Here is a 27,308-nt window from a genome sequence, read left to right on the forward strand (position 1 = left end):
TAAAATGCAAAAGTATATTATAATCAGCCTACATAGTAACATTAAGGAAGGGTTAACCAACACCCCAATATAAGTGTTCTTACACAAAAAATAAAGAATTTACAGTTACTTTGTGGACAAGCCCTTATTCATATTCCATAGACAACACAAAACATACATACATAAACAGTACAGAAGATCCTAAACCAAAATGTTGTAATAAGAACACTTGGAGATTTATAAGGTTCTGTCACTTGCATGCACTATAAAGCTTGTTAAAACAAACAAACACAAACAGCAATTCACTGAAATGAAGCATTTCTTAATGTCTCAGTTGAAGTATGAAACTGCACAGACCACAACAGGTGGTAAATTCTGAACTACTCTCACTTGTGTGCGCATTTTCACTACCACGCTTACATATTGTTAATTAGCAAGTATGAGACTCACATGTATGAAAATAAAATTCCAAGTCTTAAATGTATGCTATTGACACTAAGCCTACAATATTCATCTATAAAAAACATTTTTAAAAGTACACCTGTAAAACAAAATGTGCATTTCTACAGTTTAAAAAAAGAATTAAAAAATAAATCAAAACTTCCCCTAATGTGTGCTCCATTAACTCAGTCTTGTATACAATAGAGAATAAATTAAAAGGCAAATTATTGTGAACACTATGCTCTCCAAAGAGACAAAATAGAGACAAAACTGGATTCTATAAACAGTTTGGTAACCTACATACTACATTTGAATTTTAGTCAGAAACTCTGGGAGTGACTTCTCATCTACTCATTTAAAACAGATGCCAAATGAATTATATTTACTATGACTTTCTGCATTTATGGTAGCTTTCACATAATTTGCTTTCCTGAAGTTCAATAATGTTTAGCAACAAACAGTTTACAGATGGCAAAACTGAGACTGAAAAATTGTCAAAACAGTGCTCAAATGCTAATCACCAAGTTTCACCAAGCTAGTGAACAGAGCAGTAAATGTTCCATAATTACTTTTCAATTATTCAAAAACTGTCCCTCTTTTGAGTTTGATAGGTAACTTACCCTCACTGGAAAGCGGAACTTCATGTAGTGAAAAGAACGCAAGTGAATATGAGTCGATAAATATTACTGGTAAAGGAATGTGTATCAAACCCCTTGACTTGGTCAAATGCACTCTTCCATCAAATTTGAAATTGTAACCCTTTTTCATATCTTGTCATAAAACTTTGGCTGCAACATGAAAATGGATGGCCACGACAGGCCACTCCTCTCTTTCAAGGTGCGTCTGCTCATCAAGCTCGCACCTTTCTACCTTATCCATGACATAATCAATCATGCAGCAGCTTGGAATTTAAAAAATAAAATTGTCACATGCAATAAATTTGTGTAACTTGGCAATACTGGGTGAATATGGGTTGAAAGGCTTTGCTGACACACCAGAGTAGGCTGAGTGCTGGAAACAGTGCAGTTACATTAGTGCAGGTCTCCACTCTACCTATTTGTCCCATGGTGCTAAGATGGCTCTGTTATTCCATGTTCTACAGGGTGTTTCAAAAAGTGGACCCAATTTGAAATCAGTGTGTCTTTGAAAGTGGGTCCATCTTTTTGAAACACCCCATATTTTGTAACGGACTTAATACAGCATATGCTAGCTACCAACTCAGACGGCAAAATTTAAGGCACATTTTGTGTCTGTGCTTTGATCACAATCTCCTTGAAACAGTGATTCTTCCTAAACGTCTGAAAAACATTTTGCACATTTTGAATACTTTCATAAGCTAGTATTTTGGCAGAAGGCAAACTTGTGAGATATTTCAATTCTTTGTACATTCTTCCTCACTATACAATTATTTTTTCCAATATACTTTTGTTTAAGTTGAAAGAACATACACAAAGATGCATCTAAGGGAGACAAGAAGAATGAAAAAAATCATGACCACATGAGAACAATGAACTATAAGGTGATTCGTATTTTTAAAGTGCTACTGCCAAATATATAAAATAAAAGAGATGACAAGTGATTCAAAAGCATGTTGAGTATAAAAGACAGATAAATGGACTTAATCTTCCTAATTTCACAATGAAAAAGACAGACTGGTAGTATATTGTCTCCTTCTGTCATTAAATAAAGAAAATTGTAATCTGTACCCTAATCCTCTTAAGTTCATCACAGGACTGCACAGACTGACACAATACCTATTCCAAGTACATTAGCAGATGCTGTTATTTTTACTCCAATACTGAAAATGAGGAGTTTTGATTTGATGATACTGATTTAGAAGACTTCCATGTCTCTTTACACTACTATGATACGGAGGGCCACAGGCCACTAAAAATTTCACCAAAGAATCGCCAAATAACAGTTTTTTATGCCACTGTTTCAATCACAACTTTTTCATTCTGTGTTCTCACCCTGTTCAGGCCCAAAAGCCCATTCCCCCCTTCTAAATTCACAGGTGTTGGCTGCACAAACTCAATCTGATTTTCTGTTACTTGCAAGCAATCATCAAAAAGAGTAACACAGTAAGATTTCCATACAAACTTCAATTATTACAATAAATACAAAATTCTGTGATATAATCAATAACTTAAAAAAAAAAAAAACCAACCACCCACAACATGTTTATTTAAAATGAAAAAGAGTAACAACATATTCTAAACCTTCTACCTTTAAAATCGCAATTTGGTCAACCAGTTGCTGATTAGGTTTCATTAAATGTTAATAAAGTATTACATTTAAATTACTCTGCCTAGACAATTAACAAAGAACCACTAATCTCAGATCAGCCACATGGCCAATATTATTAAAATGCCCAAATCAGTCTTCCACTGTGTCCCACTTGGAATGCAGCTTCTCAGCAGTTTGCCGGGAGCTGCTGTCCTTCATTGCTTGATAATGCCATCTGACAATGGCCTACAATACCTTTTACGATGAATTCAAGTGCTTTGAAGAAAGGGTTCACAAAAATGTGCATTTCTAGCAAACTGCAAACAGACAATATGCCTTCAGCTCCTTTGGTTTTAATAATGTTCCCTTTGGAAAGTGAATCAGTTGAAGACTGTTCCAACAAAACAGTAACGAGTAAGTCATAGTCTAGACAAGGCATAAACCACTGTCTATACAGTTTGTGACAACGTCCTTGTTTTTCTTTCTTCCACACTTTTTTTCCAAAGACCATGTAGTGAAGGCAGTTTGATTTTATCCATATTCTTACTGTAAACATTAAGAAATATGCCAAGGACAACCAGTAAACCTGACCACACGTACCTAAAGGGGAGGGAAAGGAGGAGAAAAAAATTACTGTTAGTACTTTAGCTGTGGTGAGTACATACCAATATTTATGGATTAAATAAAAACAAAGCCCCTACACTAAGGACAAAAACGTTTAAGGAAGAAACAGCCAAAACAAAACACGAATTAGTGGACTCTGAGAAAGAATTTGCTTCAATATTTATTATTACTATCGTTCCACTTTTCCCATCCTGGCTGAAGAGCTTATTAAGGTGCATTTATAGTTAAATAATAACTAAACAGTAGATGTTCTTTCACACATGAATAAAGTAGTCCCGAGGGGTTTTAATATTCTTTTCCTTTCTACAGTTAGGAGAAATATAACCTCTATTACTAGTCCAAAACATGTTCTCACTCAGTGCCTAATATCCATACTTCCCAATGTAGGCACATTTTTGTTTTCATTATTTTAAGCCTCAAGATTTTTTTCTGGAGTAAATTCCATTTGGGCATGTGGCTGTAAGCTTTGTTCTCAAATCTCAAATAGATTTATACATAGCAATAAAATGGAATACTATTTTGTTTCAAAACAGAAGCAATTAGATGGATTTTTAGAAGCAATTAGATGCATTTTTCAACTTAAGCTCTTCCTTAAAATCAAAAAAAAAGGAAGAAATCCAAGCTCAAAAATCCTGCAATTTAATATGTCAAGATAATAGAAACTTGCAGTTATTTAAAAGGGATAGTTAAGAACTCAAACCTGAGCTCATAAAAGGGGAAACAATATTGTAATGGAGAAAATGCTTTCCTTTAGCTGAATCTTTCTCTACAGAGAAAGTACCCAAACAATTTATTAAGTATCATAAGCACTAGAGTTTATGTAAGATTTTTCTTAAAACTACTACTACTGCTGCTAAAAAGGCAACACATGAAATAACTTGTCTTCCAGACCTTTAGAAAAAAACGAAAATATTTTCTCTAGTACGATTAGCATCAAGACGCCAGTCAATATTTACAGCAAATTGCCAATATTTGTAGAGGATATAAAATGAAAAGCATTTAAGCTTGTTGTTGTTGTTATATTTCCATGATTAAGAACACATTTTTTTATAAAATATATTAAAATCCGTTTAAAATTATAAATACTTACTGGAATGTGAATGGCTTTGCAAAGAACAAAAAAGAAAGCACAATGGTCATTGCTTTTCTTCCTGTTGTTACTGCAGAGGAAAACAGATATTTACTTCTTTAAGAATGCAGTTACAGCAAAATAACATAATATAGCCTTCAATATTAGTAGATAACCTCATTAAGTGATAAAGTATCTGGTTAAAACAATGACCATCCTGTGCAAACACAGACTGCAGATGCCCCAGTCCAGTGCAAAACAGCACTAGAACCAGACACTATTTGAAACAAGCTCACTGCATCAGTGGTATCAGTTCCAGTCACAGTATCTGCAGCAGAGGAACTTCCAGGACAAGACTACTTAACTAATCAATCCACAATATCTTAAAGCAACAAACAATCCTTGCAAGTAACTAATGGTATAAGCTAATCTCTTAAAGCAGAAAGAAGTGGTATCACTATTTGGATACATCAAATCTCTTGCCATTTTCACCTCATGTTGTGACAGTTCAGTTGTGTTTTGGGCTTCATTTTTAAGTGGAATGGGATCAGCATCTTGCCATTCTTTTGAAGTTACTGAAAATTTACCTAACAGTGCAGAGAAACACAATTTTAGTCAGAAACCTAAGAGACCAAGGATGTCCCACTTCAATGATTATGCATTAGGAAGTTTCCATCAAAACCATTAAGAGAAATTCTTCTACGTGTGTTCTTAACACTAGAAAGAATCGAGGTAATGAGGAGCATTGAGAACACAATCTGGTTACCTAGATGGAAGTAAACTATCTGTTTGGGTTACTCTCCAATTGACTACAGCTCCAACAATTATTTGAACAATTTCAATGCTACCTTCTACAAACAAGAATACACGGTTGCTAGCAAATTGTGTACTGGGAAGTCTCTATAGTTTATCACTGAAACAAAAAGGAGTAGAAGTTACAGAAAATGTTTTGTTTTGTTTTTAAAAACTAACAATGCAGTCAGGCGCAAATGTTCAGCTATGAAGGTTAAGGGCCCGAGAAGGTGTTTACATGGTAGTGCAGGCTTCTCACTTAAGAAAGACCCCAGTACAATTGTCTGCACCTAAAGAAAACTATGCTTTTTATTAACAGAAAATAATTTTGGTTACCATGAAGTACTTTTTACTATATCATACTGGAAAGCCTTACTTGTATAACTACGCCCACATTAGTCTTACTGCAATATACTGACAAAAGGAACCAATGACTACAGATGTATTTTCATGCTGTCATGGCTAGTAAAGCAAGCTTCATTCTCCCCAGCTCTGCTGCACAAACATATATTTACTTAAATGCATGTTTTGTAGTGGAATAAATAGGCTTCACCATTGCTTCAACTGCCTCAATCTCAACTTCTTCGTAATAATTTTCTTTACATTTTTAGAAATTTATGTGCATCAAGTAAAATGATTTTCTATTACATGAAAAATTAAAGGAGAATGAAAAAGAAAATTGAGTTTTAATTAGAAAACAGTTTACAGATGAATAATTTAAAAAATGCTTAAATTACTTCAGTTGTTCTAATTACGATTATTTCTGTTCTTTCAAATCAGTTATTAATTAAAATATTTATGTAACCATTTCCTTCTAAATTAAGTGCCTTTTCTTCTTTTTCCCAATTAAGTCTGATAATTTCTCATTCTGCTAATAGAAATACAATTTTCATTAAACTCTTTCACCCCGCTCACCCCCCCAAGAAGGGAGAGGATGGATGGGGGGTGGGAGGGACAGTAATGAATGTGGTGTTCTGCCAAGGCACAATAAACATTTTCACATTGCTACAGGCAAGACAGAAAGGGCTCCAGTGTTAGGACTGTCAAGGTCACACACAACAAAACCTGGGAAAGGTTTGCTATTCCATAACAATTTTAAACATTTTTTTAAGCACAGTAAGACTTTTTTTTAAGAGCTACTGTAGTACATGAACCAACCCTCTCATCTAGGCCAATTTCCATTCAGGAGACATACTGAACTTTGTTGAAAACAACCACGAACAGAAGTGCTGCAGAGATAATAATTTATAGGAAAGCAGAGCATGCAATCCTCAGGTCAGAAAGCAACTATCTGTATTTTCCTCTCCACTACTGTGAATGAAGTAGAGCATCACCTGAGAGAAACCAGCTTTTAGGGCTAGAGGGAAGAGAGGAAAGCAGCTCCATGACATCTTGCTACACATTTCCCCTGGGGTTCTTGCGACTACCATTTGTAGATTTAAGAAAGGGTAACCTGAGGAAGGAACAAGCCTGGTATAACTGTTCTTGATAGACTACTCTAACAGCTATAGAAAGGGTAGAGGAAGGTAAGCAGGCAGTGACTGACTTATGAAAAATACACTTGAGTTACGTTTTATGTTTGGAAGCAACAATTTTCTACAGATAAACAATTTTATGTTCTACAGCAGTTGCATATAGTGAAAAGTAATAATTTAAGGCACAGCCTGAAAACAGGTGTATAGGAAGATGATGAAAAATGATCAAGTGTCAGACTTTTCCTTTAGTGTAAGATACATGAAAAATGTTAACATTACAATTAACTGCTGTTAAAATGAACTGCGAGGTCATTTCCTGTTCCAACAGTTGAGGATATTCTGATCTGTAAACACTCCAGTCATTTGGCTGTTTTAGGAACTCATAATAATACAGGTTAAAAGCACTCACTTGTCTCACAAATACAGTAAACTAGTCTCACAAGCCACAGTAAACTAGTACAAATAATTTCTGGGCCCCAATTTCTGTTGCATCTGTCTTACTAGTGATTCCTTTGATTTAACCATATACTGCTTTTTCCATTAAGGATCTTCAGCAAACTATCAACAGGATCTGAACATACTTCCTTCTCTGAAGCTGTACAGTTGCCCTTCCACCCAGAATTTGTTCAGTTTTAATAGCTTTCATTGTTTTTAAGGCACACATCAGCCAATGCGTTACTAAAGATCAAGCCTAATCAGATGACATTACTTCCCAGAGCAGTGCTGAGACTCGTGTTCAGTGGCTTCCTCATTCATAGAGGGCCAATATCAGCGAGTAGGATTTCAATCTGTCCACTTGATTTTTCCAGATGACTGATTGCTCAACATGAAGAATATGGCCAGTTGCACAAGGGATGAGAGCCAAGTCTGATATTCTATAAAGGTTGAAAATCCATAATGGTTGTGACTGCCTCTTGATTCATGTTCTCCTTTTCTTCATCAATCTGGATACATACCTGGAACACGTCAGTGCAGATAGGTCTGACTGCATTTACTGCTAGGAAATTATTATATTATTAGGTGAGAACAACTAATCACAGAGACTTTTTATTTGTACGTGAACTACCACAGGAGCAGACCAGATGGCATTTAGTGACTTTCTTAGCCTGGAGAGCATTCCAGTAACTTTTGACATACTTTAGGGACTTATAGTTTGCGTTGGAAAGGACCTTCAGAGGTCATCTAGTCTAACCCCTCTGCCATGAGCAGGGACATCTTCAACTATATCAGGTTGCTCAGAGCCCCATGCAGCCTGGCCTTGAATGTTTCCTGGGATGGGGCATGTGCCACCTCTTTGGAGGATCCTGTGCCAGTGTTTTACCACCCTCATTGTAAAACATTTCTTCCTCATGTCCAGTCTGAATCTCCCCTCCTTTAGTTTAAAGCCACCACCCCTTGTCATATTGCAACAGGTCCTGCTAAAAAGTCTGTTCCCATCTTTCTTATAGGCCCATTTTATTGTTCCACATTCATGTCTGGCTAGGAGACACATCAGTGAGTGGCCCAAATGTTTTCAATGTATTACTGATCAGAGTTCTTTACATTTGTTTCCTTTGACAAGGCTGATACAGCCATATGCTGTACTAAGCATTTAACAGAAAGCATGACTGTTTCAATTTTTTGTCAGACAATTACGTCAGAAATCAAGAACAAATGAAAGACTATATCGTCTGCTTCTGTCATTGATAGGCTTGTACCACTACTGTGAATATGAAAGTTGCACTTTAGAGATAATCCAGCAGCTGTTACACAGCCCATCAGAAGTTTGTTTAGTTCAAATCCTGACTTCCAAAACTAATGCACATTCCTTATTCTCTTCAGTTCAATAAAAAGAACTGATGAGACCATCACAAAAGTTAGAATTTGTTCCATTTGAGTTTATTCTGAACCGAGCCTGGAGTGTACATTTAACATTGCTACAGCAGCATTCCACCAAGAGTGTATGGACATGCAGAAGCTTTAGGAGAGTTCTTCATAGTTTTTCTAGTAATACCATTTGCTGGAAATCTCCAGAAATTCTGTGCTTAGAGACTATGACACTGCCTACTATGGCTTACTGGAATATCTTTCCTTTTCCTTCCATGTTTCAAATAATACCTGTCTTTTCCTAGCATCTTGAATGTCAATTCTTCCAAGAATTTCTGGTTCTTCTGTTTTAGAACACTGTTGTTTGTGCACTAACACAGGCTATGAGGACAAGATTACTTAAGAGGTTCTTCAAAGTTGAAACTGTGGCACAGCAAGGATCAGGACACTCTCAAACACATACTACCGGAGAAGATCCATGCTACACAAACCACAATCAGGCAGCACAACCAACAGAAAAAAGCCAGAGTAAGAACAATTCTCCAGGGCTCTGTCCTAAACAATAAAATAGGATTACTTCATGTTTTTATACCAAAAGCAGTAAAGATATCATTTGTTTGTACCTGTTACAGCCAGAAGGGCACCAAAGATTTTAATCAACGCTAGAACGAAGGATATGCCAAAATACCCAGTCAGAGAGAAAAGGAATGCATAACCGTAAGTCTGAACTGGATGCTGCAACAACAACAAAAAAAAAACCTGTTAGGAAAATGTAAAACAAACCCTGAGGTACTGTAAAATGACATAAAAACACAGACTTTAATCAATTGCTTGAGCAATAATAAGCCATTCAACAACGCATCCATGCAAAGATCCTTATTTAATTTTAGTTAAATAAGGGAAAAATAATAATGAAATTATAAGCTCATAAGTCTGGTCCTGTGATTTTGGTCTGTTTTTTAAAACACCACCCTATTAAAACGTCACCCTATCTCATACATCAAAGACTGTAACAACTTGCTTAATGTATGAATTATACACGTCAACCAGTTTACATGATGAAAATAACTTCAGAGAAGTGGTGAGATTTTCTAAACCACACAGCACAGTTTTCCAATGAGGTTTTTCATAAAACAAAGCAAATCTTTATACATACCTTCGAGCAAAATGTTACTGCGGGGCTTAATCCACTAGTGCACATTAATCCAAATAAAATATAAGCAAAACCTATTGAATAGGAATATAAAACCTAGAACAGTTTAAGAGAAAATAATTACCAGGTGATATTACACAGAAGGACAAAATTAAATGCTTTCAAATATGTGGTCCTATTAACAGGTTCAACTTCTCAGAGTTGAATTTACAGTGTTTAAATATATTTCCACTAGGATTTCTATAGTAGCTGATGTACAGTAAAAAATTGCCCAAGTGTTCAAGACATCCTGCCTTCCCACAGCTACATTAAAAAAAAAAGTTTTGCAAGCTAGTCCGTTAATAATATCCTGAGGTCAACACTGACTGTGGTAAATCCTTCAAATTCAGGATTTCACAGCCTGAATAAAACGTCATGCAACTATATAATTAAATTGCTTGAATAATACACTAAACATATTTTGTTTTCTGCTCCTCATCCTGAACAATAAAGATCCACATTATATTAAATGTGCAAAGGGTTAGCACATAGTCACTATGCACTGCCAGAAAAAGTGTCAAAGAACTTTCATCTGTGCCACTTCACATACATGGCCCACCTGCGTTATGGTTATAGAACACAAGATTTTCATATATGAACAGCTCTGACCTAGTTCAGTGCTCAGAAGAGACTAAACTCAGCAAACAGGTAAGCTCTTAATTTTGTCTGTACCCTTATATAACTCATAGCTTCATACAAAACCAACATAAGAATTTCATCCTATCTTTCCCCATGCAGAGGCAACATCAGAAGCTGGAACTGCCCATCCATCCATTCATCCTCCCATGCAGTAGGAGGCATTCAGCTGTTTGGGCAACTTTTAGTGGCCTTTTCTTGTGAAAAGAAGGGAGACAGTGAACAATTCTACAGATTACCAGCTAGAACACACTGATTTACTACACTTTCAAAACTTGATGTTAATTACTGGCATACATCTTTTCACACGAGTTTCATGAATTCTTTTCTTGTTACACTATCTCAGCTATTTGTAATAATAAATCTACAAACAATCAATAACAATGCCATAAGACAAAAGAACCTTATCACTGCTCTGCAATACTGGAGTATGGAAATACATTTCAAGAGCAGAACTGCTTTCAACCTCTTAAACAATTATCTGATCTCCAGAGCACTTATTTTACAGTGTTTATACACACAAAAGTTAGTCTCTAATTCTTCACTTGCATCTCCACCTGGCTTTTCTCCCATACTACCCAAAAACCTCACTTTTCACAACCAGGAACAAGCACCATGTTGCGAGTTCCCCGTTAGGCAGAAAGATAAAAGTCACTTCCTTACAATCACACACAAGGCAAAGTCAGGTATAACTTTCCAGAGCAGTGATTACTATTTCAGCTACAACACATCCTTTCTCTTTTTATCACTGTTTAATCCATGGCAAGCTCCAAATTTGGCCACAAAACAGAGAACCTGTGGGTGACAGGTTCCTTTACTATTCAACTTGCTTTCCAGATCACTGTTAACATCATCCCCAACTCAGAAGACCTCTTAAATTTTCATGCACGGTCTCAGGTTGAGAAAAGTTATTTCTGAAATTCTGCTTGTACTCTGCACTGAATTCTCTCCAAACAAAATCTTGGAGTGTCACCTCTAGGCCTCAAACAAAACCTTTATATTCTTAATCACTAGACCGATTCTCTACAAGTAGTATGAGTATACAATATGAAGACCAACATTTGTCAGACTAAGGCAGAATAAAAAGCAAAGTTCTGTAGACAACACATGCATTGCAGGTAAGGCACTTAACAACTGTCAGCTGGCAAGATGCAAAGTGGGCAAGAAAACAGTTACAGATTGTACTTTGTTTTGGATTTCAGAGATTACAGCTATAGAAGGTTGCGCTGGGTTAGGTGAGGTCCATCTAGCTGAGATCTCTGCCTCTGGCAGCAGTCAGCAGTGAATACTAAGGAAAAGTACAAAAATCAAAGCCAAGAATACAGTGACCCTTTTCAGGTATATTCTTCCACTTGCCAGAAACCTACAACTCAAACTTCTTCAGCCAACCTAAATCCCTTTCAGCCAAAAATGAAGCTTCTTTCTAACTGATTTTTCTCTCTATTTATAAAGCTCATAAATGAAAAACTAGATTTTCTAGTTAAATGTCAAATACATGCCAAATACGCAAATCAAATTTCAATAGTTTTTTACTTGTGTCATATTCAGATGTCTGTTATAATAAAAATATTTTCTTATATTTACTCAATTTTAGAGAAGAAGATGCCAAGGCCAAACTCAAGTTTTGTCTAAAAAGAAAAAAATGTCAGACCATACAAACAGCTAATCCACATTCCAAATGAGCATCCAAAAAATACTGAGCAAGACTTTTTCAAAATCATGTATTTCACTGAATCAGGAACAAACATATTCACCCATTCTGAAAGCCACTTTTACTGATTTCAAAAGCTTAGGAAAAAGGCTGCCTCTTACATGCTAGCACACTCTAGAATCAGAGGTCTAGTAAAGTAAGAAAAGCCATGTCTTCCATGTAATACATGCTTACATATACCAGAAGAACAGTATATATTTTTCAGAGATTAAGTGCATGATCATACAGAAAACACTCTGTTGATTTCAGGTCTGCAGGGCAGACAAAGAAATTGTTGCTAAAAGTAAGTGGCTTTGTAGCTGCAAAATGCATTTGAAGTTGCACACAGAAATTAGCCCCGCGGAAGGTTGAAAAACAAAACAAAACAAAAAAGCCACCAAAAGCTCCCAAACAGAGACCCCAAGCATAGCACACCAAGAGCCTTTCTTTACATATGCAAGAGAAAAGCAAATTAAGTCTCATGTTTTGCCATTGTGCACCTTGTCTAAAAATAACATGTTCTTCTAAAATTGCAAATCTGATATTTACCATTTCTGAATTAGAACCATTGTGCAACTTCATAGCTTTTTCCTGCACATTTCCTATAACTGCATCTGCGCAGAGGGCAAGGGATATTAGGACCACACCTAATATAAGAAAACAAACAAACAAAAACCTGTTCAGAATATTTATCAGCAAAGCAGAGTAGTGATGAAAACCACTCTGTACTTACCCTGAAAAAAATTAAAAATCTCAGGAATAGAAAAATAATAAAACCCCCTCTATATCATATTCTAAATGTCAGAAAACGTTATTTCATTATGCCACTATAAAGCATTGACCACACCCACTCCCTCCACGAGTCAAGCCCCAAGCTCTGCATGTCTAAGCTTGACAGGAACCTCTGGACACTGCTATAAAGAAGCTCGCTGGAGTTTTGTAGGGAACAAGAGTGAAAGAATGTCAATTGCATCTACTGAGGTATTTTTAATGAAGATAAATAACCAGAGAACATACTCTTTTGAGTAGTTAATCTTAGATTATTTTTCCCGACAGAGACAAAAAGAAATGTTAGATGTAATTACAAAATAAATGCAAGAGGATTCACAGTGGAACTATTCCATTGTTGAAATACTAATTTCAAAGAACTATAGCTCAGGTACCGTATTTGTTCACTACACCATCAATAATATAATCAGCTTTCCAATAACAAAAATTAATAACTCTTTATCCATGCCAGTTACAAGTCATTTCCCAACCTCCAAACTCTGATTCTTTCATGACTATCGCAACTGTTTTATTTAATGTTGCAAAAGGTAAAAATTAATGACTCACACAGGTTGAAATACCAGTTTTCCTAAGTATATAACATTACAGATGATATCAGTCATCAAAATCATATTTACTGTCTGCTCTATTCTTGGCTCCTTGAAACATCCTAAATTTCAGGGAAGAGTGAGGAATGGAAGACTAGAAACAAACAGTGCTATGTCTTCTTAATATTATGTTCTTACTATCAGAGGCCTCAAAATAGGCATTCTGACAGGCCAAATGGAGTATAACCTCCTGACAGAGAAAAAAATCCCAGCTCCTAGGATTTCCAGAATTGAAAGATTTAACATTTTTAAGACCAATGAAGTTTAAGGTGGCATCTCCTTGGCCAGCTTCTGGATATATGGAAACTTCCAAACCAGCGTCTTTAGTTTGGGAACCATTTCCTTTCCCAGGCTAGGGAAGGGAACAAAAAAAAAAAAAAAAGGCTCTTCATTATTCAAAGATATCAGGCATTGGAAAAGGTAGGAGTCAATGGAAATGATATGATAACCTGAATAATATTGGTTATGCTATGAACAACAGTATAGATAAATTAACTCCCTGGATTCAGCTCTGGTCCAAAAGTATAACACCACCTCCAGCTCAGCAACAGCCTTGCTGCAGATCACTTCTGTAAAGTGACTGAGTGCATCTTCATCTGCATTCTTAATCATACTGCAACACCAGCAGCACTTAATGGCCCAGTCACACCACTGGACAGATACATGGGCTCAGCACTAGATGGAGATGAAAAGGTTACCTGTAATCTAAGCATGCATGGAAAGTAGAAATGTATGGACTAAACACATGTTAATATTACATACATACACAGTTTGGAGTATGAGAAGAATTGTTCCACTCACTGTTACAGCACTGCACCTGCCAAGCAGCAGCACCAAAACAATGGACAAGGCCAGTAATGCTATGTAGTATGTAAAGCACGAGTAATAATGATTGGAAGAACTGGTCCTAAATTAGTCTGAAAGAAATTAAACCTAGAGGTCTTGCATCAGCAGACTTGATTGAAACACTACACTATATTGTATTTTACACTATTAATGTGATGTTTGAAGTCATTAAAATGTTAACACTACTTACACATTTATAAGCTATTGGATATTTACGGAAGTTCCTCAACAATGCATTCTCACACTTGCAATCCCCATCATGCAAATGTGTTAAACTACTGAATTATTTGTAGTTTACCTGCCCATTAAGACCTCTTTAATACTCCACACGGTGTGAACTGTGGAGTTGTCCTATGCAGGGACAGAAATTGGACTTGATGATCCTTGTGGGTCCCTTCCAAGTCAGCACATTCTATGATTCTATGATTTTAAAAGCATTCCATACATAAGATTAGAAAACACAGTAGATGCAGCTAATGAAGTTTTATAATATCATCTTAATAATACTGAAGCCAAGGACAAAACACCGCAGTCTGCAAAAGTCTAAACTGCACCTGTACAAACATTCTAGGGTGGTGGATTTTTTGTGGAATTGATACTTTAACTGTGTCCTCACTGAAAATAGTTAATTCCCACTTACACCTGTAATGTCAGAGCAGTGGAAGCTCCTGTACCACCAATACTTCAAGACTGTCTCCTTCTGGTTTCTCTTTTGGAAGTCCTGTATCTATTACTCACAGCTGTTTAGGATATCTACTACTACCTCTCCAGTTTGATAACACTAGGAGATACTTAGAGCTCTTGGCACCAACTCCATCTTGAAGAGTATACCTCTTCCTTAATTACAAACATGTACCTGTTCTGGCAGAAGAGTTCTGTTTTCTTGGCTGACCTCTTTCATGTGTAAACAAAATCTGGGTAGTTTCCTTTTTTGGCCCAGCAATATTGAGATTAGATTTCAATAGCAGGGAAGAAAAAACAAAAAAAACAACCAAACAAAAAAGAAATAAAAGGACTTGTAAAACTGTTCATCCAGATAATATTTCACATCTGCTCATGCTCCATTGTCAGTATTTGCATCAGACAACAAAGATTATGTGTTTTGTTTAACTTCACAGCACAGTTTCACTCACTTACAAGAGTGAAATGTAAACGGCTTGTTCTTAACAAGTTAGTAGAAGTTCTATGACTTTATGCTACAATCATACTGGCTTGTGTGGCAACAATTCTACATAAAAGTTCATAAAACAATGGAACAAAATCAGTAATTTAGGGTGCAGTAAGTAGGCAGTAACATAAAACTGCAACTTTAGAAAACAGTGATTTAATTTGCTGTTTACATTTTTGAAAGTTTTAGTATCCTTAAATACTTTGTCATTATTTGAAGATACTCTATGAAATTCAAAATTAAATTCTGCCTCTCTGCTTTCAGTTCTTATTATGTGATTTACATCATGAAGTGTAATTATTCAAAAGAACATGCCATTTTGCATTTTGCCATTCTTATAACTGTTTTTGCACTTCAGCAGCTACATCTTTTTGTGACACCAAAAATCAGTACATTTCTTGAAGGAAGGGGCCATCTGTCTCCATAATTCATCCAAGAAAAGGAAAAACTCCACCTTTCCCATTATAAAAACTTTCTTCTGGTTAAATTAAGTGACATAGGAATAAAACACAACAGGTAATAGGGAACAGAAAAATACAGAAAGAACCTTCTCAGGTGAGCAAGATAATTTTGAATTACCTTCCTAAAGGCACATCCAGACTTGATCCAGATTTGAATTCTAGTCCTATATTCTATTTTCACATTACTAAATTCCTCCAAATGGTTGTGCTCTAGCATCAATATATACAGACTTGAAGTGTTCAAAATAAACTAACAATGAAAGACAATCCTGTTTATTCTCTGAAGACATTTAAAGTTTTTTATCTTGTGTTTTGCACATCTTTGAGGGCATCAGGACTTTGCTACACTTGCTGCACTTTACCTTACCCCATTCAGGCGATGAATCAACTTTTCAAATCTTTTCAGAACCGAGTCATAGCATATATTTAAAACAATTCAATTTTTATAAAAGGAATATATTAACATCTGAATACACTTGCAGGTCATAGTAAAAAATAGCTGTAAAGGGAAGACATATCCATCTATCAGAATTACAAGCATACCAACATTATACTGTACTCAAAATACATTTATTTTCAAGTAGCCACTTACACCACACATAAACACATTAAATGCACAGCACGTTACAGAATTCGCAAACATTTGTAATCTCTCCCACTACCATTAGCACTAAAATTACATTAAAAGGCATAAGAATTAATTTATGAGCAAAAGATACATACGGTTTAGACAACATCACAAACTGATCACTACTAACAGTAGATGAAATAATATTTTGTGAAGACAAGAAGTCTTTTCCTTAAAACCAAGAATTTATTATTTTTAGGAACAAAACCTATAAATCAGTGCCTCCACTATTAAGAAATAGAGATTTCACACAGTACCTCTGTCAAAACAATTCTTGTAACTCATCGCAGAATTTCAAAAGCAGAATACATTAAAAGTTGAATATTCAAAAGTTTCAATGTTCAGTAGTAATCCAAACATCAGCCAAGTAAATAACATGGATTTTATGAATAAGTAATTCTCACTTTGCATTTGAGAAAGAAATTCAACCAAGTTTTTAAACCCAAGCAGGTTAAAATCTTTTCTTTGTTTCTGATATTACACAGTGTAGAACAGTTAGAAGGTGGGCACTCCAAGTAAGAAGTACAGCAAATCTGAGTGAGAACATCAATTATTATAAAGTAGATGGTTCAGAAATGGAAAAAAGACTTAAAGGTTTAACTAGAAAAGACAACTAAACTTTTGAAGTTTTCAAATATTCAAACTGAATTTTATCATATTTATTTAAACATATCTACTGGGAACTAAGTATTTCTTGAGAACAAGCATGAGACATTTCAAGCTAAAGGATGGAATTTCCAGAAATTTTAAGAACCTAAAAACTAACACTTGGAAGAAAAGACCTCTTCTGTCACAAATATAGTTCTGTCAGTGCAAAGCTACAATGAAACCTGCATTATCTGTATGATACCTGAAGGCAGTCCACCAAGAACTCTCAGAACTTCTATGAACTCTTATTGCAGGAAAAAACAAGCATTTTGTTAAACTCTAAAATATAGTATTTCTTTACCTGTCAAGTTGAAGTTTGGTGCAACCGTGCTGTCAGCTAAAGTAAACCAGATTAATCCAAGACTCATACATAGGGCAGCAGACACATCGGCAATATTATAACGTTTTCCTTCAAAAGTGATGCAAAGAACATGAACAGAGTGTTAACACTCTCAGAATTCCATGTTTATCCTGCTTAGCAAACTAGAAGGCAAAGGAAAAAACAGTTCCAACATAATTCCTTTACTTCAGTAGGAGACTTAATTTTCTGGCCTTTCAATGATTGAAGCATTTTCTTCTACAACGGCAGTTCCTGACATGAAAAAGGACCTTAACAGATACTGATGTGATTCATGTGGTCAGTTTAGGGTTATTATAATGACATAAAGCACACTTTCAATGCTATAAAGCACATCCTCCCCGACAAAGCACCATCTCAGCAACTTCAGGACAGCTTAGATGTTTTCTTAAGATTTTTCTCTCATGCGAAACATTTTGGCTGCCTTTATTGATTAGAGAGGAGTCATTCCCAAACACTTACAGATGATTTGGGTACTTTTAGAACCCTGCATTGTTCCTTGGTTTGGGAGAGATGAAACGTGGAGGTGGGTGGAGAAAGAAATATCGAAAGAGTAGGGAAATGAAAAGGCAGGAGTTAGTATATCTTTTTTGAAATAACATACTCCCTTCCCAGAAGCTGGACGTCCAATATAAGCTTCCAAGGCAACATTTTTAAACAGAAAATTTTAACTGAAAATTTTTAAAAATAATAAACAATAACCACAGTTTCTGAGAATACAATACTACTATGACACAATATAAAGTTTCATAAAGCTTTAAGTTAATGCCAGTCTCTCAGTATTAAAATGATACAAAATGACTCTGAATAAAAGGTACATACTGTGCATGCATGGCCATATGTAAACCTGTAACCTCTAAATCTTCAGCTTCATGTTGGAACTAGAAAGCCAAAATTAACTACAGAAACAAAAATATATAATTCTAGATTCTACTTCATAACACTTGCCCATGTGAAGCTTTACTGATTTAATGAATCCTTGTGTATTCAACAAAGAGAAACTTTTATAATATAGTTAAGGCTTCCAAATCCAGAAATACTGATGCATGTTTATTCACATAACTGTAGTCTTTACACATTGTCCTCCAGATCACTTTTTCTGTTCTTGGAATTTGAACTATGATTTTTAGGACAAACCAAAGACATGTAAAACCAAGTGTATTTCTGATTGATCATTCAATAAAAATTTAGGAATTTTAATTAGGAATTTAGGAATCAAACTTTTCAAGCAAGAAAAGTAAGGGATTTCTTCACGAGTCATGGCTGGATCTTTTTTTCCCATTTCAAGTTTTCCATTTCAGTACTGAAAATGTTTAATTCATGAAGTGATTTTGTTTAGAAAACAAAGTTGCATTACTTAAAGAAAGCCTGCATAAAAATGAAGTTTGCAAGTGAGCTGTATAACTTATTTTTCCCCACGTTTTCTGTTCATCTAATTGCATTTGTACATTTTCAGATAAGCTGCTTCAGAAATTCATGTTTTTCCTTCTGTAGGAAATATACTACCTATCCCTCTCTATCCAAGAACCTCAGTGGAATTTAACGAATACATGATTCCATACATGACTGTCTCCCAAAGAAACAACAGAAAAATCATCTAATAGCAGGACTAACACTTACCTTGTATAAAAACCCCACCTATCATAACTGGAATCAGCTTACAGCACTTGAAGATTACTTGAGTAGGGTAATTCAGGTATCCTAAAGAGGTATTTGACAAACCCATAGTTCCCACTGTTAAAAACGCTATTATCACGTAGGTTTTGCCAGGAATTCTGAAAAACAGAAGTGTACAAATCTTGGTATTACAGATTCATCTAGAGGAGATTTAGCTTGAAAAATTTAGAAAAAGGAGTATGTTTGTAATACAACTTCACCGTCTTTCCTACTGAATTTCATTCCACAAGAGAAATTTTAAAACGTACATAAATGACTGATTCCAAATTTCACATATTTCAAATACTGCTAATAAACAGCATTCAAATATAAAACAATAAAAACTTCATGGCTCATGAAGCATTCAAGCAGTAATTCTTTAACCTCCTTCTGAGAAGGTATATTATTTACAGAAGAATCAAGAAAAAGGCTTCAGATAATTTGTCAAAAGAAACACCGAAGCTTGGTATACCAAAATATCCTGAGTCTTAGTGCTGTCATGGTCACTGTGTCAATTTTTTTGGTGAAGTTTTCACAGGAACATTGATATTTTTAGAATGAAGAAAGCTGAAAAAAGTACCATTGTTTTATAAAACTCAACACAACTAAGAAAGAAGCGATTCAGATATCATGAACGGAGGGGATTGTTGAACATTTTCAGATGCACTGTTTGCACTGATAACAGATGATCTAACAGTAATTTTTAGCAATTGTTGTGCTCACTTTGTGGGTTTTTTTACAGTTATTGTTGTGCATATGTTCAGGTATTCTTTATGCATACTCAGAGCCAAATTAAGCAACATATGGAGATGTTTTGCTGTAACCCTATCTTACCCATAACTCATTAAGTGACGTAGGCATACTCTGAGGCATGCATGAGAAATTTAAGAAACAGAATTCAGCATAAAAATGAAGAAATAAATTTTTGGCATGCACAAGAAGATGCCTAGGTTATCAAAAGTAGAATTTCAAATATATTTGAGATCTAGATTTCCAACATAGCTTACCTACAGAGTCATGCTCTGCAAGCATTAGCAACTATTTGATAACCAAAACCTAAATATTAGTTACAGAACACTCAGAAGGTAACTATGCAATATTATCTGATGTATAATGACTCAAAAAGTCAGATAACTTGAAATACAAGCTGTCAATGTTCAAAATAGAAAAGATTAATTTATCAAAGTTACATTGTTTGGCTACAAAATTATTCTATTACCTAAAATCAGTATGTGCAAAATCAGCTAAGATTGACTACAGGTAAGGAAAACTAGTCATGCTCAACTAGGACAGAATGCTGTAAAGCAATTTTAAAATTCACGTACAACATGACAGCCTCTATCCAAGCTTCCAGAGGAACTCAGTATGCAGTTTGCAGAGGCTATAGTTGGGCAAAAAGCCACACAGCATGGCCACATCAAGTAATATCAACTGTCCCATACCCATGGGATTCAAGACAGCAAGAATCTCCTTGGTCAACTGCAGTGAAAACACAGAATAATTCTGTGGCAGGGTGTTACAAGTGCTATCTTAAATGAAAAAACGCAGAACATAAACACATCCTTTGAAGCAAACCTACACAGTTGCATGGCAGAGAGCAGACCTCTGACACTCTCCAAGATGCACAGCGTGTCAAAGGAACCTCTTAGTGAGGAGGTGCCAAGGTTCAAAGAAAAAGACATTCAGTGGCAGATGGCTTCACATGCTGTGAAGTGCTGTTGGCCCCATTCTAGACTTGATAATCCCATGCAACACATACATGAGTCAGTCTGTATCAGTTACCTTAAGGGTAGAATATGCTCGCTAAGCGAGATGAAGTGACAGTAGAGACAACAAGACTACTTACAGGTCTGAAATCTAAGTGGGTGCTTATAAAACGTTTTCTAACATCGCTCAGTAAATTCACTTTAACTAAAGAACTGTTACCAATGCTTCACAATACTCACGTTCAAACAACACAGGTTAAATTTACCATAAATATTAAAAGTTTCTAACTTTATGGGCAGCAGGTAAAATGCCTGGAAAAAAACATACCTTCTCCTTTTGTCCTGAATCAATTGCAATTCTATTAGTCCAAAAATAGAATAAAATCCAAATTGCACTAAAGTGAGGTACCAACCAAAAGGTTTAAAACCTTCCACTGAAAATATCAATTCCTATAAAAACAAAAAAACACCAAGGTCACATATGGACACCGAAATATTGAATCAAACCAAAATCAAGGGGTTTTTTTTCTTCACATACATGCAAATCTAGCCTTTGCAGCTGCTGCACAGTAAGTAGAATTTACCTGCCATGCATAACTTGCAAAGTATTGAAAAAGAGAATTTAGGTTCTCTAAACTGCAATGAGAAAATTTACTGTTGGTGTAAATCCACTGAAATTAATGGAACGATTCATCAGGAGGAATACCTTTGATCCATTAGTCTTTATCTCAAATTATAGATCATTTCCTGTCTGCTTTTCAGTTGGTTTTCAGTTCATTTACTTCAGTAGACAGTTTTTATCCAAAATTTATAAACAGTTCACAATAAATTTAATACAAAATTTCTCTAAAAGACACATTTACTGTTAATTTTAATCTCTTAGGAATGGGCACCTAATATTTTGAGTGTCCATATTAAATGGCACTTGTGAGCTTATAAATTTGCAGGCTGTAGGAAGATTTAAAGCCAGAGTAATTTGTTATGGAAAACACACGCACTGCATAAAGAATTAGGCAGATGTGTCAGTTACAGACACAAAAGGCTACCTCATCTTTTGCTTTTTGAGATTCTGCTTTCAATTACTGATAATATCTAATTTAAACATCTATACATATTGAAATACATACTCTATTATTATGCTGTTGAAAAAGAAAAGGGGTAGGAAGAACTGGCATAAGACATAAGTTCATAGCATTTACCTGTAAATATCCATAGATTAGATAAAACATAAAAACTCCAGAAACACAGATGAAAAACTGAGTAGGTTTGCTAAACTTGCTGAGATTAATGCCAAGAACTACAACATCATCTACTGATTTGATATGAGGTGACATAGTTTGAGATTTGGAAGGTACACTGATGGAAATGTATTTTCTTGACGAAGTGAATTTCAGATCCATGATTCCTAGTTCGCTGCATTCGGTGCTACTGTTGTCTTCTTTCTGCTCTTCTCTTTCTGTGTGTCCTCTATCAGAAAGCTGAAAGAAATGCTAAAGTCAGATAGGACATAACATACACACTTCCAACAACAACAGTAACCAAGTGATGTTTATACAGAAAATATAAACGTTTAAGAGTTTTGCTGGATTGTTTTTATTAGTAAATTTTATGTATCTTTTCTGATGTTCAAAGTTAACATCACTTTATATCAAAGGCAAACAACATTTTATGAATGCACTTTTGCTTCATGTGGGAAGTAGTATTCCTACACTCTACAAAACAGCCAAACAAATCCCAAAACACCAGCCATTGAAAACCAGCTTCAGTTTGACAACAGTTCAAAGTAGCCCTCTTCTGCTAGTACTCAAAGGAGTGACGGTCTGGAAGAGAAGTGATCCCCATGATAAATCACAGTAAAAGAACTGGTATTGAAGCACTGTGGTTCTGTCTATACTTCATTTTCACAGTGAAATATACCAGACTAGTCCATTACAGGGGAAGCCTTGCTAAAAAGGACATATTTGAGCCTACAACTGGTTACAAGTATTGAAGTGGAAGAAGTTATGCCCTCATTCATTACTTCTCACACACTTCTAAAGAAAAGAACATGAAGATAGAAACAAGAAGATTAAAAAGCCAGTCTCAGAAATTAAATAGATTATCTGAGGAGGTCTATGGTATGGCAATCCCTTTAATATTAGCCACATGCAGCCACTTCCACATGTAATAGAAAACAAAATTGGATAACTGAAGGCTGGAGAAGGAATTTAGCAGCTTAATACATTGACAGGCAAATAATTCTTTTCTCCCGCTCAGCACAGAATACAATGTTTGATGCATTTTTTTTTTCCTTTTTTACTTTCAGCCTGAAGATAAACACACTGGTCAGTCAGTTATCCCACGATTTTTAAGTGTAGGTCAGCCAGCAGTCAGTAATTAAATTCTGTTTGTCTCAACTACGTAGTGGTTTGTTTTCCCTAACTCAAAAATACTTATCACACATGTATGAAAAACGCTTTTCCCGCTGTCTTTAAATGGAAAATATGCTAGTATATAAAAGCTACATCATGGCAAAAATGCAGTAAATGTAATCTACAGGAAAATTGGTAATTTACTATACAATATAAGAAATGACAAGTTTAGCTGAAAAAAAGGATTAGCATAAATCTTGCTATGTGGTTGTTTCCTTTTTTTGACACAACATAGTGTCAGGTTGGAACTAGATTCTTATTAAAGTTCCGAGAGGACAGTTTGGGGACTATAACAGTAGTTTAGGGACTATATCAACTATTCGTGTTTAAATTCAGAATTTGTCAGTTGAAAACCAAAAGCAAGAGATAGAAAGTTTACCCTTGTGGATTGTTAGTTAATCCCAAAATCAGGTAGCCACAAAAATGGAAAAAGACAAAGTTTAAGTAGACTCTTTTCAGTAAAACCAGAAAAGTACCAATGTCATATAATGATGCATTAGTGAGCCTTCATGTACAGTACACACAGAGTTCTGATCATTCTCAAAGACAGATTTGAAGAACTGTATAAAACGTATGAGGATGGAAGAAGAGATTGTCCATCTTAAGAACTGAAATGAGATGCAAGTTGTCCAGCATAGCAAAACCCTGATGAAAAGAAAACAGACTTGCTTTCAATAAAAGTATCACAGGGATTGCCATTAGAGGAGAAACAATTACAATTTTAAGGACAAAAGCATGGGAGCAAATGGACACAGAGTGATCATGAACCAACTTTACTAGGAGCTACCTTTTCATCCCTAGACTACCTGTACTCTGACGCAGCCTAAAAAAAAAAGGAAAGAAGGAACAACTGAACTGTTTTGAAGGTGAAGTTTATGAAAGCAATTATGTAAAGTTGTGAAGACTGAATTAGATGATTGAGCAGTTCCCTTCAGTCCTGCCTGTATAGCATTCCTCCATCATGTAAGAAGAGTAAAGGTGCCTGCAGAAGATACTCGGTGATCCTTATTTGGTCACTAAACCAGGATATGAATTACTACTCTCCTCACAAGAGCTGCATGTGAAGTTAGCATGCTCATCTTCAAGCCCAAGAAGCAAATCACCATGAAGGAATGACAATGTATTTGGAAATCTATCCAACACTGACATCTTAGCTGAACTTGTATTTTCATTGGTACCTGTTCAGATCTTTCCTGTCCAGTGTGCACTTCCTCTTGCTGGGCACATAGCATTTGTTAATGTCACACTTCCTCAGCAGGAGCAAGAGTTGCAGAAATGATCTGAGCCTCATTTTTCACCTAAGCTGAAACACAGAGAATGACATATGCCCAGCAGAAGACACAGCCATGTACTGTCATGTGTGCTTCCAGAGTCCAAAAATGAAGTGAATTGCATAATGCATAGTTTTGTACCTACAATTTCCACTCTAGCCACTAATTTAGATATTATTTGTGTACCACCTGTGTAAGGATCAGAAGTAGAGGGAACAAGAAACAGTAACAAGTGTATTGGATCTGGCTGGGATGGAGTTAATTTTTTTCACAGCAGCTTGTATGGTGCTGTGTTTTACATTTGTGACAAGAACAATGCCAAAAACATGTACTAATGTTTTAGTTATTGATGAGCAGAGCTTGTACAGCATCAAGGACTTTTCTGTTTCTCCCTCTGCTCTCCCCTGCCTGCAGTGAACAGACGTGGGTGTGTGCAGAAGGGTGGGAAAGGGCAGGAGCAGACATATGACCCTACCCAACCTGAGATATTATATGCAATAAAGCATCATGCTCAGCAATAAAAAGCAAGAGGAGGGGGTCTAGGGAGGTTAGCGATCTTTTACTCAGGAACTGGCTGGGCATCGGTCTGCCTGTGGGAGGAGTGATTGCTCTTACATCACCTGTTTTGTTTTCTGTCTCTTTTTCTACTTCTTTCTACTTCTACTCCACTTCTTAAACACTTTTTATCTCAAGCTGTAAGTCTTCTTGCTTTTATTCCTCCTTTCCCCTCATTCTTCTTGGGGCAGGGGGAAAGCGAGTAAGCAGCTCTGTAGTCCTGAGCTGCCTATCAACATTAACCCACACCATAATTAACACAATTCTCCAATTTTCAACTATTCATATTCAAAATACTTCCTCAGGAACACCACCAGTTTCTATAATCTGTCCATTTAATTTCTTGCAGATTACTGAGTCTACTACTAAAGAAACAACACTGATATCTCTATTCACACTCAAGGCCACCCAAAAGAAGATAATGCCTAATAATTGTTTTTTTTCTATTACCTTCTAAAGGAAACAAAAAAAATTATCACATTCAAGGAATATTATTTAAAAACTGAAGAAACTGTAAATGTATGCATCCATTTGAAACACTCTTCATCAAGTAATTTCATTACCAACAGTGACAGAATTCTTCTGAAGTCTACTGTGACTTCTCAAACTTATATTTTTTCTAACTATCAAAAATGTTATTTATCCTCTCACCAAAATCTCTCAAGCAACTGATCCATCTTTTGAACATGCAGCAAAAATGTTTTATGAAGAGTTAGGTGGATTAAGAGCTGTCTTGATGTGTATAAAATAGCATATTCCCCTTCTTTTTTTACTCTCCTCTGTGTAAAAATGCAAACAACACATTCTTCAGATCAAAGACCTTTTGCTCCTTCTCCTTTGAAAAAAAATCCCATGCAGAGCAAGATTTTAACCTAAAGCACAAGTAAAATATACTGGTTATTACATGAAAAAGAACCAAATGAACAAGCAACTAGAAAAGCAAAATTTCTTCAACCTCTAAAAAGTTCATGGCTTGTATCAGTCATGGAAGAAACACTATGGAAGTGCTGGAACTTCTTTATTTAACCCTGAAAAACATTGTTAAAGGCATCAGTATGGCAGAAACTAGCATCTCAGCACCCTTCTGTGCCATGCAAGGCAAGTTCCATGCTAGCCCTTGCCAAGATTAATTTCCTTTGGAGCTGATACTACAAACACCTGGCAGCAGGCACAGTAACAGGGATACTCTGAGTTACAAGGACGCAAAACTACTTCTGTCAGAGACCTGAGCATATCCTTTGCTTGTTGGTACCTGGTTCCTGCGCCAAAAGCAAAAGAAAATCATAGAATGTCCTGAGTTGAAAGGGACTCACAAGGATTATCGAGTCCAACTCCTGTCATAGAATCACAGAATCATTTCAGTTGGAAGAGACCCTCAGGATCATCAACCATAACCTCACTCCAGCACTAAACCATGTCCCTAAGAACCTCGTCTAAATGCCTTTTAAAGACCTCCAGGGATAGTGATTCCAGCACTTCTCTGGGCAGCATATGACAACCTGTCCCTGCATGTGGCAACTCCACAGTTCACACCATGTGTCTGACGGTGTTGTATAGTTGCTTCTTAAATACTGTCAGGCTTATAAATCATAAATTACAAATATAATTATTAAAACTAACGATAAAATTATAAATAATAATAGGGAAGGGAGGCAGGGACCAGCGCGACCCTTGAAGATTCCTTATCGCCCCTTCGCCTGCGCCCAGCCCTCTGCCACCCGAGCTGCCGGGGGCTGGCTCACGCCACACTCCGAGGCCAGGGCAGACGTGGCTCTGCCCAAGCAGCTACCAGCTGCCCCAGGTAGGGCTGTGACAGAGGCTCCGGAGCCGCGACAGGCCGCCGTTCTCCACCCCTCTCCCCGGGAAACGAAACGTCTCGCTGCCCAGTGGCCCCGAGCGCCCATCGCGGAGGGACGGCGCCTCCTCCGCGCCCCGGCCCCCTGCGCTCCTCACCGTGGCGGCCATGGCCCCCAGCTGCCGGGTGACGCTTCGCAAGAAGCGACCGCGACCCCGCGCCCTGCCCACCCGACCCAGTGCGCGGGGAAGGAGCGGCCCCGCCCCCGTACCTGTTCGGTGGAGGAGGAGGGGGAGGGGCACGGCGGCAGCGGCCAACCGGCCTCCTCCACCAACCGCCGCTGCACCCCGCCAGCTCTCTCCAGACGGAAGTGGCGGCGAGGATGCCAGGGCTCGGCGCGAGCACCGAAGGCATCGAGAGAGCGCCGCTTACGCTCGGCGTTCCGCTACTCGGCCTTGAGGCGGGTGACGGCATCCTCTGCCTGGCGGCCGGGGGGAGG

At 36.6% G+C, this 27,308-nt stretch overlaps 1 protein-coding gene across 9 annotated transcripts; it reads right to left on the bottom strand.

The window, feature by feature from the left end:
• Positions 1 to 27,217, bottom strand: SLC35B3 (solute carrier family 35 member B3). 9 transcript variants are annotated; one of them, XR_011737549.1, is made up of 13 exons: positions 27,081 to 27,170; positions 25,666 to 25,886; positions 24,367 to 24,491; positions 21,977 to 22,255; positions 21,106 to 21,227; positions 19,036 to 19,190; positions 17,359 to 17,466; positions 12,480 to 12,577; positions 9,569 to 9,661; positions 9,036 to 9,147; positions 6,466 to 6,584; positions 4,832 to 4,926; positions 4,355 to 4,430 (listed from the first exon to the last, which is right to left on the bottom strand). XR_011737549.1 is itself a non-coding variant. In XM_065830249.2 (12 exons), the coding sequence occupies exons 3-12, from the start codon at positions 24,418 to 24,420 to the stop codon at positions 3,096 to 3,098; spliced, it is 1,242 nt and encodes a 413-aa protein (XP_065686321.1). In that variant the 5' UTR covers positions 24,421 to 24,491; positions 25,666 to 25,886; positions 27,081 to 27,170; the 3' UTR covers positions 1 to 3,095. The 9 variants fall into 9 exon arrangements, 8 of the variants coding, with proteins under 8 accessions (XP_065686321.1, XP_065686320.1, XP_065686322.1 ...); XM_065830249.2 differs by lacking the exons at positions 4,832 to 4,926; positions 6,466 to 6,584 and adding an exon at positions 1 to 3,246 and having other exon boundaries at positions 4,361 to 4,430; XM_071804560.1 differs by lacking the exon at positions 4,832 to 4,926.
• Positions 27,218 to 27,308: the final 91 nt, after the last annotated feature.

Source organism: Patagioenas fasciata, chromosome 2 (genome assembly GCF_037038585.1).
Source record: "Patagioenas fasciata isolate bPatFas1 chromosome 2, bPatFas1.hap1, whole genome shotgun sequence".
NCBI classification, from domain to species: domain Eukaryota; kingdom Metazoa; phylum Chordata; class Aves; order Columbiformes; family Columbidae; genus Patagioenas; species Patagioenas fasciata.